General features: G+C 30.6%; 1 protein-coding gene across 2 annotated transcripts in view; it reads left to right on the top strand.

Annotated features, from left to right (window-relative positions):
• Positions 1-269: 269 nt before the first annotated feature.
• The window catches only part of LOC113514894 (cell adhesion molecule Dscam2-like), a 58,752-nt gene continuing 46,018 nt past the window's right edge, over positions 270-13,003 (top strand). For both annotated transcript variants that reach the window (XM_052903532.1, XM_052903533.1), the window contains exons 1-2: positions 270-477; positions 8,189-8,405. In XM_052903532.1, coding sequence (XP_052759492.1) covers positions 471-477; positions 8,189-8,405 — 224 coding nt within the window. In that variant the 5' untranslated portion in view covers positions 270-470. The remainder of the gene's footprint in view (positions 478-8,188; positions 8,406-13,003) is intronic.

Consider the following 13,003-nt stretch of genomic DNA (forward strand, 5'->3'; position numbering starts at 1 on the left):
AACAGCTTGAGAGAGAGAGAGAGAGGGAGGCAGGGAGTACGGGGTAGATATACAGTAATAAAGTATGTACTATATTCCTTTATAAATTAATACGGTAACGTTTGCATAGGAATACTATTGTATATTTTCGATAACAATAGGTTAGGAGAGGTTAGTTAAAATCAAAATAGCTTTATTAAAGTTGAGCTAACAATCGCGTATTAAGCAAAGTAGCAGCGGGAGAACGAACGCATCACCCAGTCAGTAAAGCTCGCCAGTCCGCGTTTCAACTCCGTGAGGGTGGCACGTGTTTTATCCCCTATATTTATGGAGGGAAAACTTTTACAAACTCACGTAACAAAATACATTTATACAAATAATGAGTAATGATGTTGCGAAGTGAATTATTCGTGAGATGTGTGATTTTGACTGTTTGGGAGAATTTTAATTATAATATTTGCAATTTGGAAAATCGTTATCAAGTGTGAATAATGCAAGGTTTGTTTTTTTTTTAATAAACCAATTGATAAAGACATATCTCATTGGTAATTTCTTTAAAAGTTTTTATTAATAATTCCCTTAAGAGAAATTATTTAAGTTCCTTAAGGGATGAATTTTCTAACAACTTTATAAAGGAGGTTCCCAATTTAATTGAATTTGTGTTTGTGTTACCTGATATCATCGTAAACAGTTTTTGACCATTTTTTTTATCGAACTAATTTTTTAGTCTTATAATATTTTTGTTATGATAAAAGGTGGATCTTTTTTTGAAAGCAAATTTAAATTTTTATAACAAAATTATTCTTATAATAATTATTCCTCTAGACAAAATTGAAGTCATCACTTTAGAGTTTGTGTTATCAGTCTGGTAGTCAGTTCCAACTGAAGAATTTATTTACTTCACTTATTTTTATTTATATATAATGCTATTTGCGTTTAATAATTATTATTTAAACTTAATTCTTTGAATTATAATAAAGAAGTGACTCAGTCAGCTTTGTCACTGGTAGATAAAATTTTCGAAAATAATAGTCTATTTTACTCGATGATAATATTAGCTTTCTATAGGTGAAAGAGTTTATAAAGTCGGTTAAGTAATTTTTGAGTTTTTCCTTTACAAACAAACAAACAATTGAATCTTTTCTCTTTATAATAGTAGTTGAGTAAATTTATACAATAAATAGCTATATATTCCATGACTTTGCAAACGTGGTTAATTTATAAAAAGAGCTTATACGGTAAATTATTATTAAGAATCTTGCATTTAAATTCGCTCACTCATTTAAGCGTGATATAGTAACGAACATCGCAACATTTTAACGAATTTTCGCGTTTTTATAATATTAAAAGGAAGAAATATGATGATAAAATGTATTTTTGAACATTATTTATTTACGTTTATGTTATATACATATGTTATTGTTTCTTTTGTGTTGCTTTACTTACAATCAGATTTCTCTTTAGTTTACTACTTTCATACGACTTCAAAAAGAAGGAAATTCTCAATTTGACGGTATTTTATGTGTGTATGTTATGCGATGCCCTCGCCTATATTTAATAGGTTTTAATGAATATTTTACAAACCGTATGAGTCCCACACTAATTTTGTTATAACAATAAATTTTAAAATTTTAATTCTCCTACGATACAGGTCATTTGTTAGAATTAAAACAATTATAACAAAAAATACATAGATAAAACTTTTATATATATATATATATATATATATATATATATATATAGATTTGAATATATATATATTCAAATCTATATATATTTGATATAGTATAGATTTGAATAAATATAACGTTTATAAGTATAGTTAATTTTTTGTATTTTTGGAAATAATATAAATGATGGATTGGTCTAGCATTAAGAGTGACTGCGTTCTACATTTGCGTTCGGTGGGTTCACGTAGTTGAAATAAATGTTACTTATGCCACTATAATTTATCACTAGTAAGTTTACGAAGTATTTAAAGCTATATAAAAATGTTATTATGAAGATTACACTGTAAAAAATATTGTAATACGTCTAATAAATCACAGCCAATTTTAAAATGTTTATTTTCTTAAAATAACTTGTCGGAGAATCAAACCACATATTATTTTAAAGAATATAACTTACTAATGGTCATTGATATCATCCTAATATGTTTATCCTTACTAATACTGTAAATCTGAAAGTGGGTGTGTTTGTTTATTACCTTTTAGCGCCTTAACACTTTAACCGATCGCTATTAAATTTGGTATCCAACCTTTGGGTGGTCGACCACTTTCGCGATTATTAGCGCGGAGCTTCCACTTTAGCACCCTTCTCATCCAACAATTTTGGTTCATCCTCGCTTGTGTGGTTTGCTAATCGTCACTTCTGACCCTATTTTTTCTTTCATCTTTGACTTTAGTAGTTTTTTTTTAATGGATGATAATGAAATGGTAGCCCCGTCTGCACTAGCGGTATACACTGGCGGGGCACCAGTGAGGGATGATAGATGAGGGTGAAGCAGGTCAGTTAGCCCATCGTAGCAAATTCAACAATAAACCAATCACGATGGTTTCAGGGGGAACCGCGAGGAGGTCGACCTGATAGGGTTTATTGCTAGTAATGGGGTTGCTAATCCCCATTACTAACAATCCCTTCCCCCCTGACTTTAGTAGTTTGTCCGATTCACTCAATTTTTTTTTATAAAATGAGAATATTTAAATGAATCCACAAATTTATTTGGTTAGTAGAACAGTAGTTTAACATTCTGTCTCTAGGTTATATAGGTGTTCCTATAGTTGTAGGTTCGATTTCTACATAATTACAAACATTTTTATATAAGTATATCTATTTTGGTATAGGTATTTTCTAAATATAATTTTATGTATACTAGTTTTGCTTAGTTTTTGTAAGTAGAGAGCATTGTGTTAATGTAATATGTCTGGTATTTATTACTTAAACTAGCAATCACCAGTTCTAATACAATTAGGTAATTAAATTCAATTACGAATTTAATTACCTAATTGTATATTAAAAGAAAACAGATTTATTTTATAAGAGAGAAAACGTATTGAAATAAACCTGCATAACATGACACTCATAATAATTATTCAATAGGACCCAAATTTAATGAGATACGATAATTCTCTTTAAAAAGCGTAATAGCTTTCAGCAAATGGGTCGCGGCGGCAATCGGTCCGCAGTAAATAAACTGGCCTTCTCCCACTGATTTATGTTATAGCCTACTATGAACGACATGGTACTAAATCTTGAAAATAAAGCTGAACTGCATTTCTATGCGCTTAAATAATGTACATGAAGAAACATATACTACTATATTATAATAATAGAAGTATCGACTTTGATAGTGTAGTTTGACACATCGCTTCATTTTTTTTCAAAACAAAATGATTGAGGGTTCAATTCATTCATTATAAGATATTTGTGCTTATGAGTATGTATGTCTCTTAGCGTATATAAATAGAAATTATATTACATAGATTACATAATATTATATTTTAGATGGACGGAATTTCTTCATACAAGTGATTTTCCAAAAACAGGACAACTTTTTTATACATATGTGCGGGAATATGGTTACCATAATTTACATTATATTGTTACTTAGATAAATTATATTGTACAGTTGAATTGAAAGATAACGATACAAAATTCTTACGAATATATTTGAAAGAACAAGATTAACAGTGCATAATGACTCGTAAATCATTACGGATTAAAATATATGTAATATATATATATATATATATATATATATATATATATATATATATATATATATATATATATATATATATACACATACATATTAACTTTCTTAACCTTAGATTTAATCTACTAGTGTATTAAACTTTATTCAAATCTTTTCAACCGTTAAGGTTTATTGGATAACAAACGTTCAAACACCTTTATAAATTTATATGTATACGAGTATAATATTAGAAGGATTAATAGTACTCTTCAGGATTTATTAGGATTCTGTTTGAGCAGTAACATTGTAATACAAAAAGTATTATTTTATCTAAATGGAAAAGAAACTATAAAGATATATATTATAACAAATTTTATTTGTAAAATGATTTACAAATAAAATTTTGTTTACTTGTATAAACATGGTTTACTTTAATATTCAATGCATAAAATGATTTGGTTATACGATGCGTGCTAGAATGAGACAAACATAACAAAATGCCAATTTGAAATGATTCCTCAAATGTTAAAAGCGATCCAATATCTCTGTGAAAGTGTTTATTTACTCGATTTTGATATTTGGAGTACTTTGACATCAGTTTATTCATATCAAGTACATAACATAGCAGGTATAGGTAAAATGGATACAGGTTCCGATATCTATCTTCCTCTGAACATTGATGACGGAGAAAAGGTCATCATTCATTTCGATATTGCCTACATCGGTCGGATATCTATTTTCGAATATGTTAAAAGTGGGGGAAAGGGATTGTTAGTAATGAAGACTGAGAATCCCATTGCTAGCAATATACCCAATCAGGTCGACCTCCTCGCGGTTCCCTCTGGAAAATATCATGATTTATTCCTGATGACTTCATCATGATGGGCTAACTGACTTGTTTTCATTCTCATCGATCACCCTTCACTGGTGCTCCGCCAGCGTATTTCGTTAGCGTAGGCGGGGTTACCATACCATTTTCACCCATAAAATATATATATATATATATATATATATGTTAAAAGTCTGTTATCCAGTATTGTTTTTTGGATAACAGACTTTTAACATATTCGTTATTGGACCAGTATATAGATATTGTAATTAAAATATATAGATACTACTATTCAGTACCTATCTCTAATAGATAGATATACTTTCATGTATGAAATATTTTGTACACAAAATACATATTGCTCCATAAAAAACTGACTTCATACACACATATATATATAAAGGTCGAGATATTTCATATTCTATATTGCAAATATTTGAATTTCGAATGTGGAATCGCGTGTTTACATACAGATTTTGCTTCGAGAGAAGCGGTTTTTTGAGAAAATAAAAACGGTAGTTTTAATCGTCAGAAAATTAAAACACAGACAAACTCTATCGACTGTAAGAGAAATTATAAAAATAGGTTATAATTGGCGGCATAGTCATATAATATAGTCGCAATCATATCAGACGAATTAAGAACCTTTTTTTTTGGAAGTTGCTTAAAAGTCTGCATTTTTTTTCTCATCTCATTCTTTTTGTTCTACTTGTGTTTTTGACTATAAGCTTGCATTTGGCTGTTTTGTTTTTCAGGGTCCCATTCTCAAAACCAAATGGCAGTAAAATTACAGGGAACTGAGGTACTGTACTTTTAGTCATTAGGGATGGTAACAACAACAAAAGTAGCATCCTGGGTACCATGTTGTGACGTCTGATATTCATGGTAGAATTTATATCATTCATGCCATAACACAGTCACACAAATCTACCATATTTGTGGCAGAGACACGAGTGACTCGGAGGTAGACATATAGACGAATTTTGTACAAAGTTTCTAATCACTTTCACTATATTTTTATATTTATAATATTAGTTGAATTGGTAATTTTATGTAATATATTTTATATTGTACATACTTATTAATATTATAAATGTGAAAGGGTATTTGTTTGTTACCTAATAGTACCTTTAACGGCTTTACCAATCACTATGAAATTTGGTATACACGTACCATATGAGATGGAAAAGGGTATAGGCTACTTTTATCCCCGTCAGTAAATTTTAATCAGTTATGTTGACGAAGTCACGGGTAAAAGCTAGTATATTTATAACACGTAAATATGTATATGTGTACAGTTAATATTCACAGTGCAGCGAATTAATATTGGTATGTTACATTAATGAGCATTCAACCATATTCAACTGTTCATTATTAATGAAACTGGTCAAATATGTACGAAAATATTTGCGTACAAAATAAGTACATACATGTATATACTATTATGTTGTGATTTATTTACTTTATTATATATAATGAAAGTAAAAATTAAAAGAATAAATCAATTAGACATAAATCTTTTCATAACCATTTTTGTGATGTCTTCTTTTTTTAAATAAATATACGGTGGAAAGAATTTATTGAGAGGAGTCCTCAAGAAATTTGACAGTATTTTTTTAATAAATGAAATGAAATAATAGCTTTGTCTGCGTCATCTGTATATACTGGTGAAGCACCAGTGAGGGCTGATAGCTGAGGATGAATAATAAAGCAGGTCAGTTGGTCCTTCGTGACGGATTGAACAATAAATTAATCACGATGGTCTCCAGGGGGAACCGCATGGAGGTCGACCTGATAGAGGGTGTATTGCATGCAATGTGGCTGTTAGACTCCATTTCTCTCATATAAACAGGTACTGTTTGTACATAGGCGTTTGGTAATTTTTGTTTTTGGTGTAGGCTTTGAAAAATTTAAGAATTTGGAAAAAATATTTAAAATTCAAGAATATTATTTGAATATAATTATCCTGATAAAGAATCATCAATGTGAGTATGGAAATATCTTTAAAATTTGATTAATTTAAGAACCAGTAGTATACTGACGCGAAAAAGATTTAAGATACAATGGCGGACTTATCCCTTTAAGAGCTCTTCTACAATCAAACTTTGACAAGCAGAAAGGGTGGATCAAAAATATTGATTTACTTTTTGTTTCAGAAGATATAAGTTTGTTCTTGTAGATTTTTAATGTGCCTACCATGGATTGAAGATTACACTGATTTAACATTTTGACTGCTTGATTTTTTAAAATTAGCTGTGTCATTGGTCCTTGAATTAAATTATTATACATAGTTATTTTTATATTTATAAGACAAAAAAAAATTAAAATGTAGTAAACTTTTATTAGTATTCTATAGGCAGTAGGCAGTTAAATAAACAGAAAAAAACAGATGTGAAAGCACACATTTTCTGTCGAATCAATGCGATAGGAACGATACGGGCACGAAAAATATTTGTCGGATAAATACTACCGAGGCGGTTAAAAGGCTAAATAGCCTCGTTACTACTTGTAGCGCTTTCAAACCGTCATAATTCTTTTACGAATTGAGAAGTTATTCTCTGTTGCGAAAGTCGCAAGAAGTCTGTCTGACAAGAAACTCGACTTTACTTCGTTTCAAACCATTTAACAAGTAGTACACCAACTTTAGATTACACTGCTACATCCTTACTAATTTTATAAACGTGAAAATGAGTTTGATTGTTACCTCATAGCACTTTAGCGGTTTAACGAATCACTATGAAATTTATTATACACATATAGTATGGTATGGAAAATGTCACACATGTAAATATATCCCGGTTACGAGAACAAAGTCGCGGGTAAAAACTAGTATAAAATAATTCCGCAAATCCTATTATTAGTGAGATTTTAATAATAAACGATTTTTATGAACATATCAGTAACACAAACAAAGACTAGCTTTTTATATGCATCATAGAATGGCAAACAAGTTGACAGCCCACCTGATGGAAAGTAGTAACCGTCGCCTATAGACATGAGCAGTACCATGGACATAACAGAGCATACTATTTCGCTCATGATACCCCCCTGCCTTGCAATTCCTGAGGAATTAGGTGTTATGGCGTTATATTCTGGAGTAGCCTGGAAAACCCGTCAATAGTAAGTCATTGTAATCTCATCAATTTCATCATTAAAATACACTTTATACCTAGTTTCTCATTATTTGGAAATTACAGGGTACAGAGACTAACACCTTAGTCCTCAGGAATTTTAACGTATGAAGGGTATCATGGACGACACATATACTATGTTATGTCCATGGCACTGTTCGTGTCTATAGGTAACAGTTATCATTTTCCATCATGTGGGCTGTCTGTTTGCCATTCTAAGTCGTATAAAAACAATTCTAAATATTATAATGACTTTAGCAAGCCTTAATATCAATACTGTTTTAAGTAAGTGCTCAAATTAATTATGAGAGATGGTATTGTTAGTAACAGGATAAGTACCCCTATTGTTAGCAATATATCTCATCGATACGATCAATCGAATATAATCCCCTGGAAACGATTGTGGTTAATTTTTGGTCCCATCATTTCTTATGGGTACCCTGTCAAGATAAACTAATAGGGCAAGTGGGGTAACCATTCTATTTTCCTCCCATATAAAAGTTATTTGACAACGACATGTACGTGACAGTAGATTTATTAACATTTTTATTTTAGGTTTTGCGACATCGTGCATCCTTATCGCACTAGCGGTGGCGCAAGCGGCGAGTACCGGGGACAAAAGGCCACATTTTGTGTTGGAGCCACCGTCGCGGGTGTTGTGGCCTGCTACACGCGGCGCCTACGCAGCCTGCCGTGCTACAGGACACCCGGCACCCGATTTACATTGGGTGACGGCTGAAGGGCAACTTTTGACGACTATACCCGGTCTCAGGTGAGAGGATTTTACTTATTTAATTATATTAGCGTTATATGCCTTTTTCTTCCTTACATAATTTACTTATAAGCAGGAGTAGGATTTGGTACACGATGTACTAAATTTATAGCTTAGTTTGGGCTTTGACCCTCACAATCCTTCTGTGACTATTTGCATTTTAATTATAACTTATTTAATTATATTTGTAAAATTGTGATAGAAATAAATCATTATTATTTTATAAATGTACCTCTGTATTTCGAGTATTTAGCAAATATAGATGTCAAATGTGTTACAGGCAGCTAATAGATGCACTAAGCTTGAGACTTGTTTCTATTTGCAATTTGTGAGAGATATAAGTTCAACAGTGGACAACGATTGGCTGGAATTTTTAATAAACTCGCATTATTAAAACATGATTCCTACATTCATATCAGCCGTTAATTATCTATGAAATTAATATTAAAAACTTTTTCTTTAAATTATGAAGTACAATGATGAAATATATGTAATAAATAAAATTGATGCTTATAGAAATATTTTTAAATAATCATATAGTTTCTCGTTAGACTATTATAATGACTGTACTAATATCTTAGTTAAACAGGAAATCGAGAGGGGTTTAGATTAATACTTATCCATATCTTTAGTAGCAAGCCTGTCTCGGTTCGTGCCTTCTAATGAATGGAATGGATTTTCTCATGTAGTCCGACTCGGGAATATTAGTCGAATCTAATTAAAATCATACACATTTGTAGTAACGTAGGCTAGTGTCATGATTTGAATTATGATAATTATACAAAGAAAGCTCCAAATGAAATTTTAACCGACTTCAAAAGGAAGCTTCTAATTTCGGTGTATTTTTTTATGTTTGTTACATCATAACTCTGTCAATTATAAACCGATTTATAAAAAATCTTTTTTATTAAGTTTTTTTTTGTGGTATACAATGAAATTACCAAAATAGTACAGGATAAAAGAGTTCTCCCTTTCTTATTTCTTATTTTTATAATCTTTAAGTTAATTATTAATATTTTATTAATATTATAACGAATTTTATATATTAAGTAATAAATCAGTTCACATTTGAATGAATAAATAAATACCCTTTATTGTTCCTCTTAAAGAAGATGCAATTACTTGAAAATACTTGTAAAAACATAAAAAAAGGGTTACAAAAATAAGCTAGGCAACATGAAATGGCTTTATTTCTAACTAGCGATCACTTCCAGGTAACTCTAAGATGCGATTGATAAACGTAACACACTGATGAATTCAGAATCTCCTCCGTTTGAAAAGGACATTGGGATCGTAATTCTTATTGTGAATTTTTAATTTAGAATCAGCTTAAAATAATTATTACCTACATTGAAAATTTCCCTCATCAACTAATCGATCTCTTAGATTTGTTGAGAAATTAGGAGTTAGTTAAAGTTATAGCAAAACTCGGCGACAGCTCCATTAAATAAACTAGTCGAAGTTCACCTATATTTTACAAGAAACCTATACGGGAGCCGGCAAGTTAATATTTACTGCCAACACTCGGGGCGAATACCTATTCTTTATTATGAAACTGTGATTATGACTTGAATATTTCGCTATGAATTAATTGTATACGTATTAATAATAAAAGAATGAAAACAGTAACCCTATATCAAGTTACTTGGACAACTAGGAATTGGTTATTAGTTTAGAATTATTTTGTTTATTTCCGCTATCATCAGTATATGTTTGACTGCCAACACTCGAAGATTGATTACCATTATTACTATCAGAATTTCCACTATCTTCGATATTGGTCAACAATTTTCGACTGCCATTTTGTTATCGCACGTTTAGCACGTGTTTCACTTTTAAACGAGGCAATTTCAGACAAATTATTAAATCGCTGTTCAACTTGGAGGCTTGTAGGCTGATATCCTCTACTGATAAGGAAATATTGGTACCCAGTAGTAGGATATTAATAAGTATTTATTTATTTATTTATTTATGCTTTATTGACCACATTACAAAAAAAATGTCTGGTACAAAAGGCGGACTTAATACTATATAGCATTCTTTCCCAGTCAACCTTTGGCAAAACAGAAATTTTAATATGCGGTGAAAAAAAATTACAACACATACAATAGAGATTATATAAATATACATACATGAATATATTAAACAAATATTACATAAATATACAAATATGTAAAAAAATACATATATACAAATATAAATATACATATATAAATATACCTACTTATAGATTATATACGATAACACAAATAAACAACGATAGAGATCAAAAGTGATGATGATGAAGATGAACTGCTTTCACAGTTTTTTCCAAAGATATTCGTAGACTTTTCTCTTAAAAATAAATTTGTTAGAAATTTGTCTTATGTCCATGGGTAGCGCATTCCAGAGTCGTGAGGCCTCAAGAGTAAAGGAATTGGAAACAAAAGCAGAACGATGTAGAGGAATAGAGAGAACAAGAGAGTCGTTAGAACGAAGTTCGCGTGTATGAGAATCACAGAGATATTTGAATCTACATTTCAAGTATTCTGGTGATAAGGGACTAATAAGAAGAGAGAAAATGTTGCAAAGCAACCTCAACTGTCTGCGTTGGCGTATAGGGAGCCATTTTAACTGAGATCTGTACGGAGATATGTGATCATATTTACGCAGACAGAAGATGAAACGAATAGAACTATTGATTAGACGATCTAATTTATTAAGAAGATCTTCGTTAAGATCAGGATAACACACATCAGCATAATCAATAATGGGGAGAATAAGTGTTTGAACAAGTGTAATTTTAGTTTTAATAGGAAAAAAGTGCTTAAAACGGTTAATGTACTGAAGTGTAGCTACGACTGAACGACTAAGTTCGTAAGTTGTTATATTTGTAGTCAAATTTTCAGTACTTATAAAAATCATCTCTTGATAATAAGTAATTCCTAATGAAATTTGGATAACATACTCGTATAATACTTGGCTGTAAGGTCCCGGCATAGAATAGGCTACCCCTTCTTTTTCCGTGGGTCTCATAAGAGGCGACTAAGGGAACTTAATGGTCGAGGGATGGATAGCAGTGTCCCCCTTAAAACATTACCAAAAGCCTAGTTGCGGTCGCCAACCCGACTGCTTGTTAAGTATTGACAAAACAACCTCTTATGGGGAGGCCTATGTTTAGTAGTGGATAATTAATAGCAGATATAAATATATAAATAATATTATATAAATAATGTAATGAAAATATAAATAATGAAACTATTTGGGGTGGAGAAGTATACAGACTATTTTTTATCCTGACCAATGAACATGTCCAAGTTATAAGACCGTATTGTGTACTTATATTTATTAAAAATCCTTCAACAATTCACGTAATAGGTGAAATGCAATGTTAAATAAATAAATATCCCGGACACGCGGACGAATTTGCGGGTAAAAGTTAGTAAAAAAAATACAGTAATCTACTAACACAGTATTTTAAATTCACGATAGGAACTTTACGTGAATTTAAAATATGTGTAAACAACGCGAAAGTTTATAATTAACTATTACAATAATTTATTTGAGACTAATACTAACTAATATATTACGAATAGTATCTTTCTACGAACTAACCATCCAGTAATTTGACGTAAGTAATTAATGGCAAACAGCTGGCACCAAATATCTAGTTTTCAAAGCGAGCTCCAACATGCAGCCTCCTTTGTACACTTGAGTATTTTTAATAAGAGATTGTTTCCTTCAAGTTCCCAACTTTATTTAGCTAACGATGTTTTAAAAGCGGCCGTATATTTTTTAGCTGCAATGTTTGGTAGATAACCGTTTCGTTATTCTGAGTAGGTTGTTAACTTGTTATTTGCCGTGGCTTTTTTATGAATCAGTATATAATGTATGCTTTATGTTTTACTAATTTTAATATTTTTTATAATGTGTTGATAATTCTTATGTATTGAATTTGGATATAACTAACTTGTGTACCGAATTTCATTCAAATACCTTCTGACGTTTAAGTGTTATTGAGTAGCAAAATCCAAAGTTTGCCTGGAAGTGATCGCTTTTAGCGATAAGGTCGCCAATTGTTTTCTCATTGTGATTATTGATTATTTATAATAAGTTTACTATTGTAATCTTTTGGAGGAAACAAAAAAGAGTATCTATCTATCTATCAAATTATAAACATACCAAAACCTAAATGTCTTTAGATATTTATTTTTATTAGGATTTAATTTAATACCAAATGAACCGTTAACTGTCCACTGCTGAACATAGGCCATCGTGGGAAGCGACTTAGGGAACTTAATGTTCGAAAGATGGGCAGCAGCGTCTCTCTTATAAGATCTCCAAGGCTTATGTTCATATATATATATATATATATATATATATATATATATATATATATATATATATATATATATATATATATATATATATATATATAATTAAAGCGTTCTTTTCCATTTGTTAAAGAATTTCTGTTCCAATACACTTTACTTTTCTAATAGAGCACGAGGCACCTAATAAAACGGAAGAGTTTTTATCACATGTCTTACAAGAAAGTTTTGAAGCGAAAACGTGCCTGTTACTACCATACATCGGTATGGGATGAGTATTCGCGATTA

The sequence above is a fragment of the Galleria mellonella genome, unplaced genomic scaffold (genome assembly GCF_026898425.1).
Source record: "Galleria mellonella isolate WM207_F2 unplaced genomic scaffold, CSIRO_AGI_GalMel_v1 utg139, whole genome shotgun sequence".
Lineage (NCBI taxonomy): Eukaryota > Metazoa > Arthropoda > Insecta > Lepidoptera > Pyralidae > Galleria > Galleria mellonella.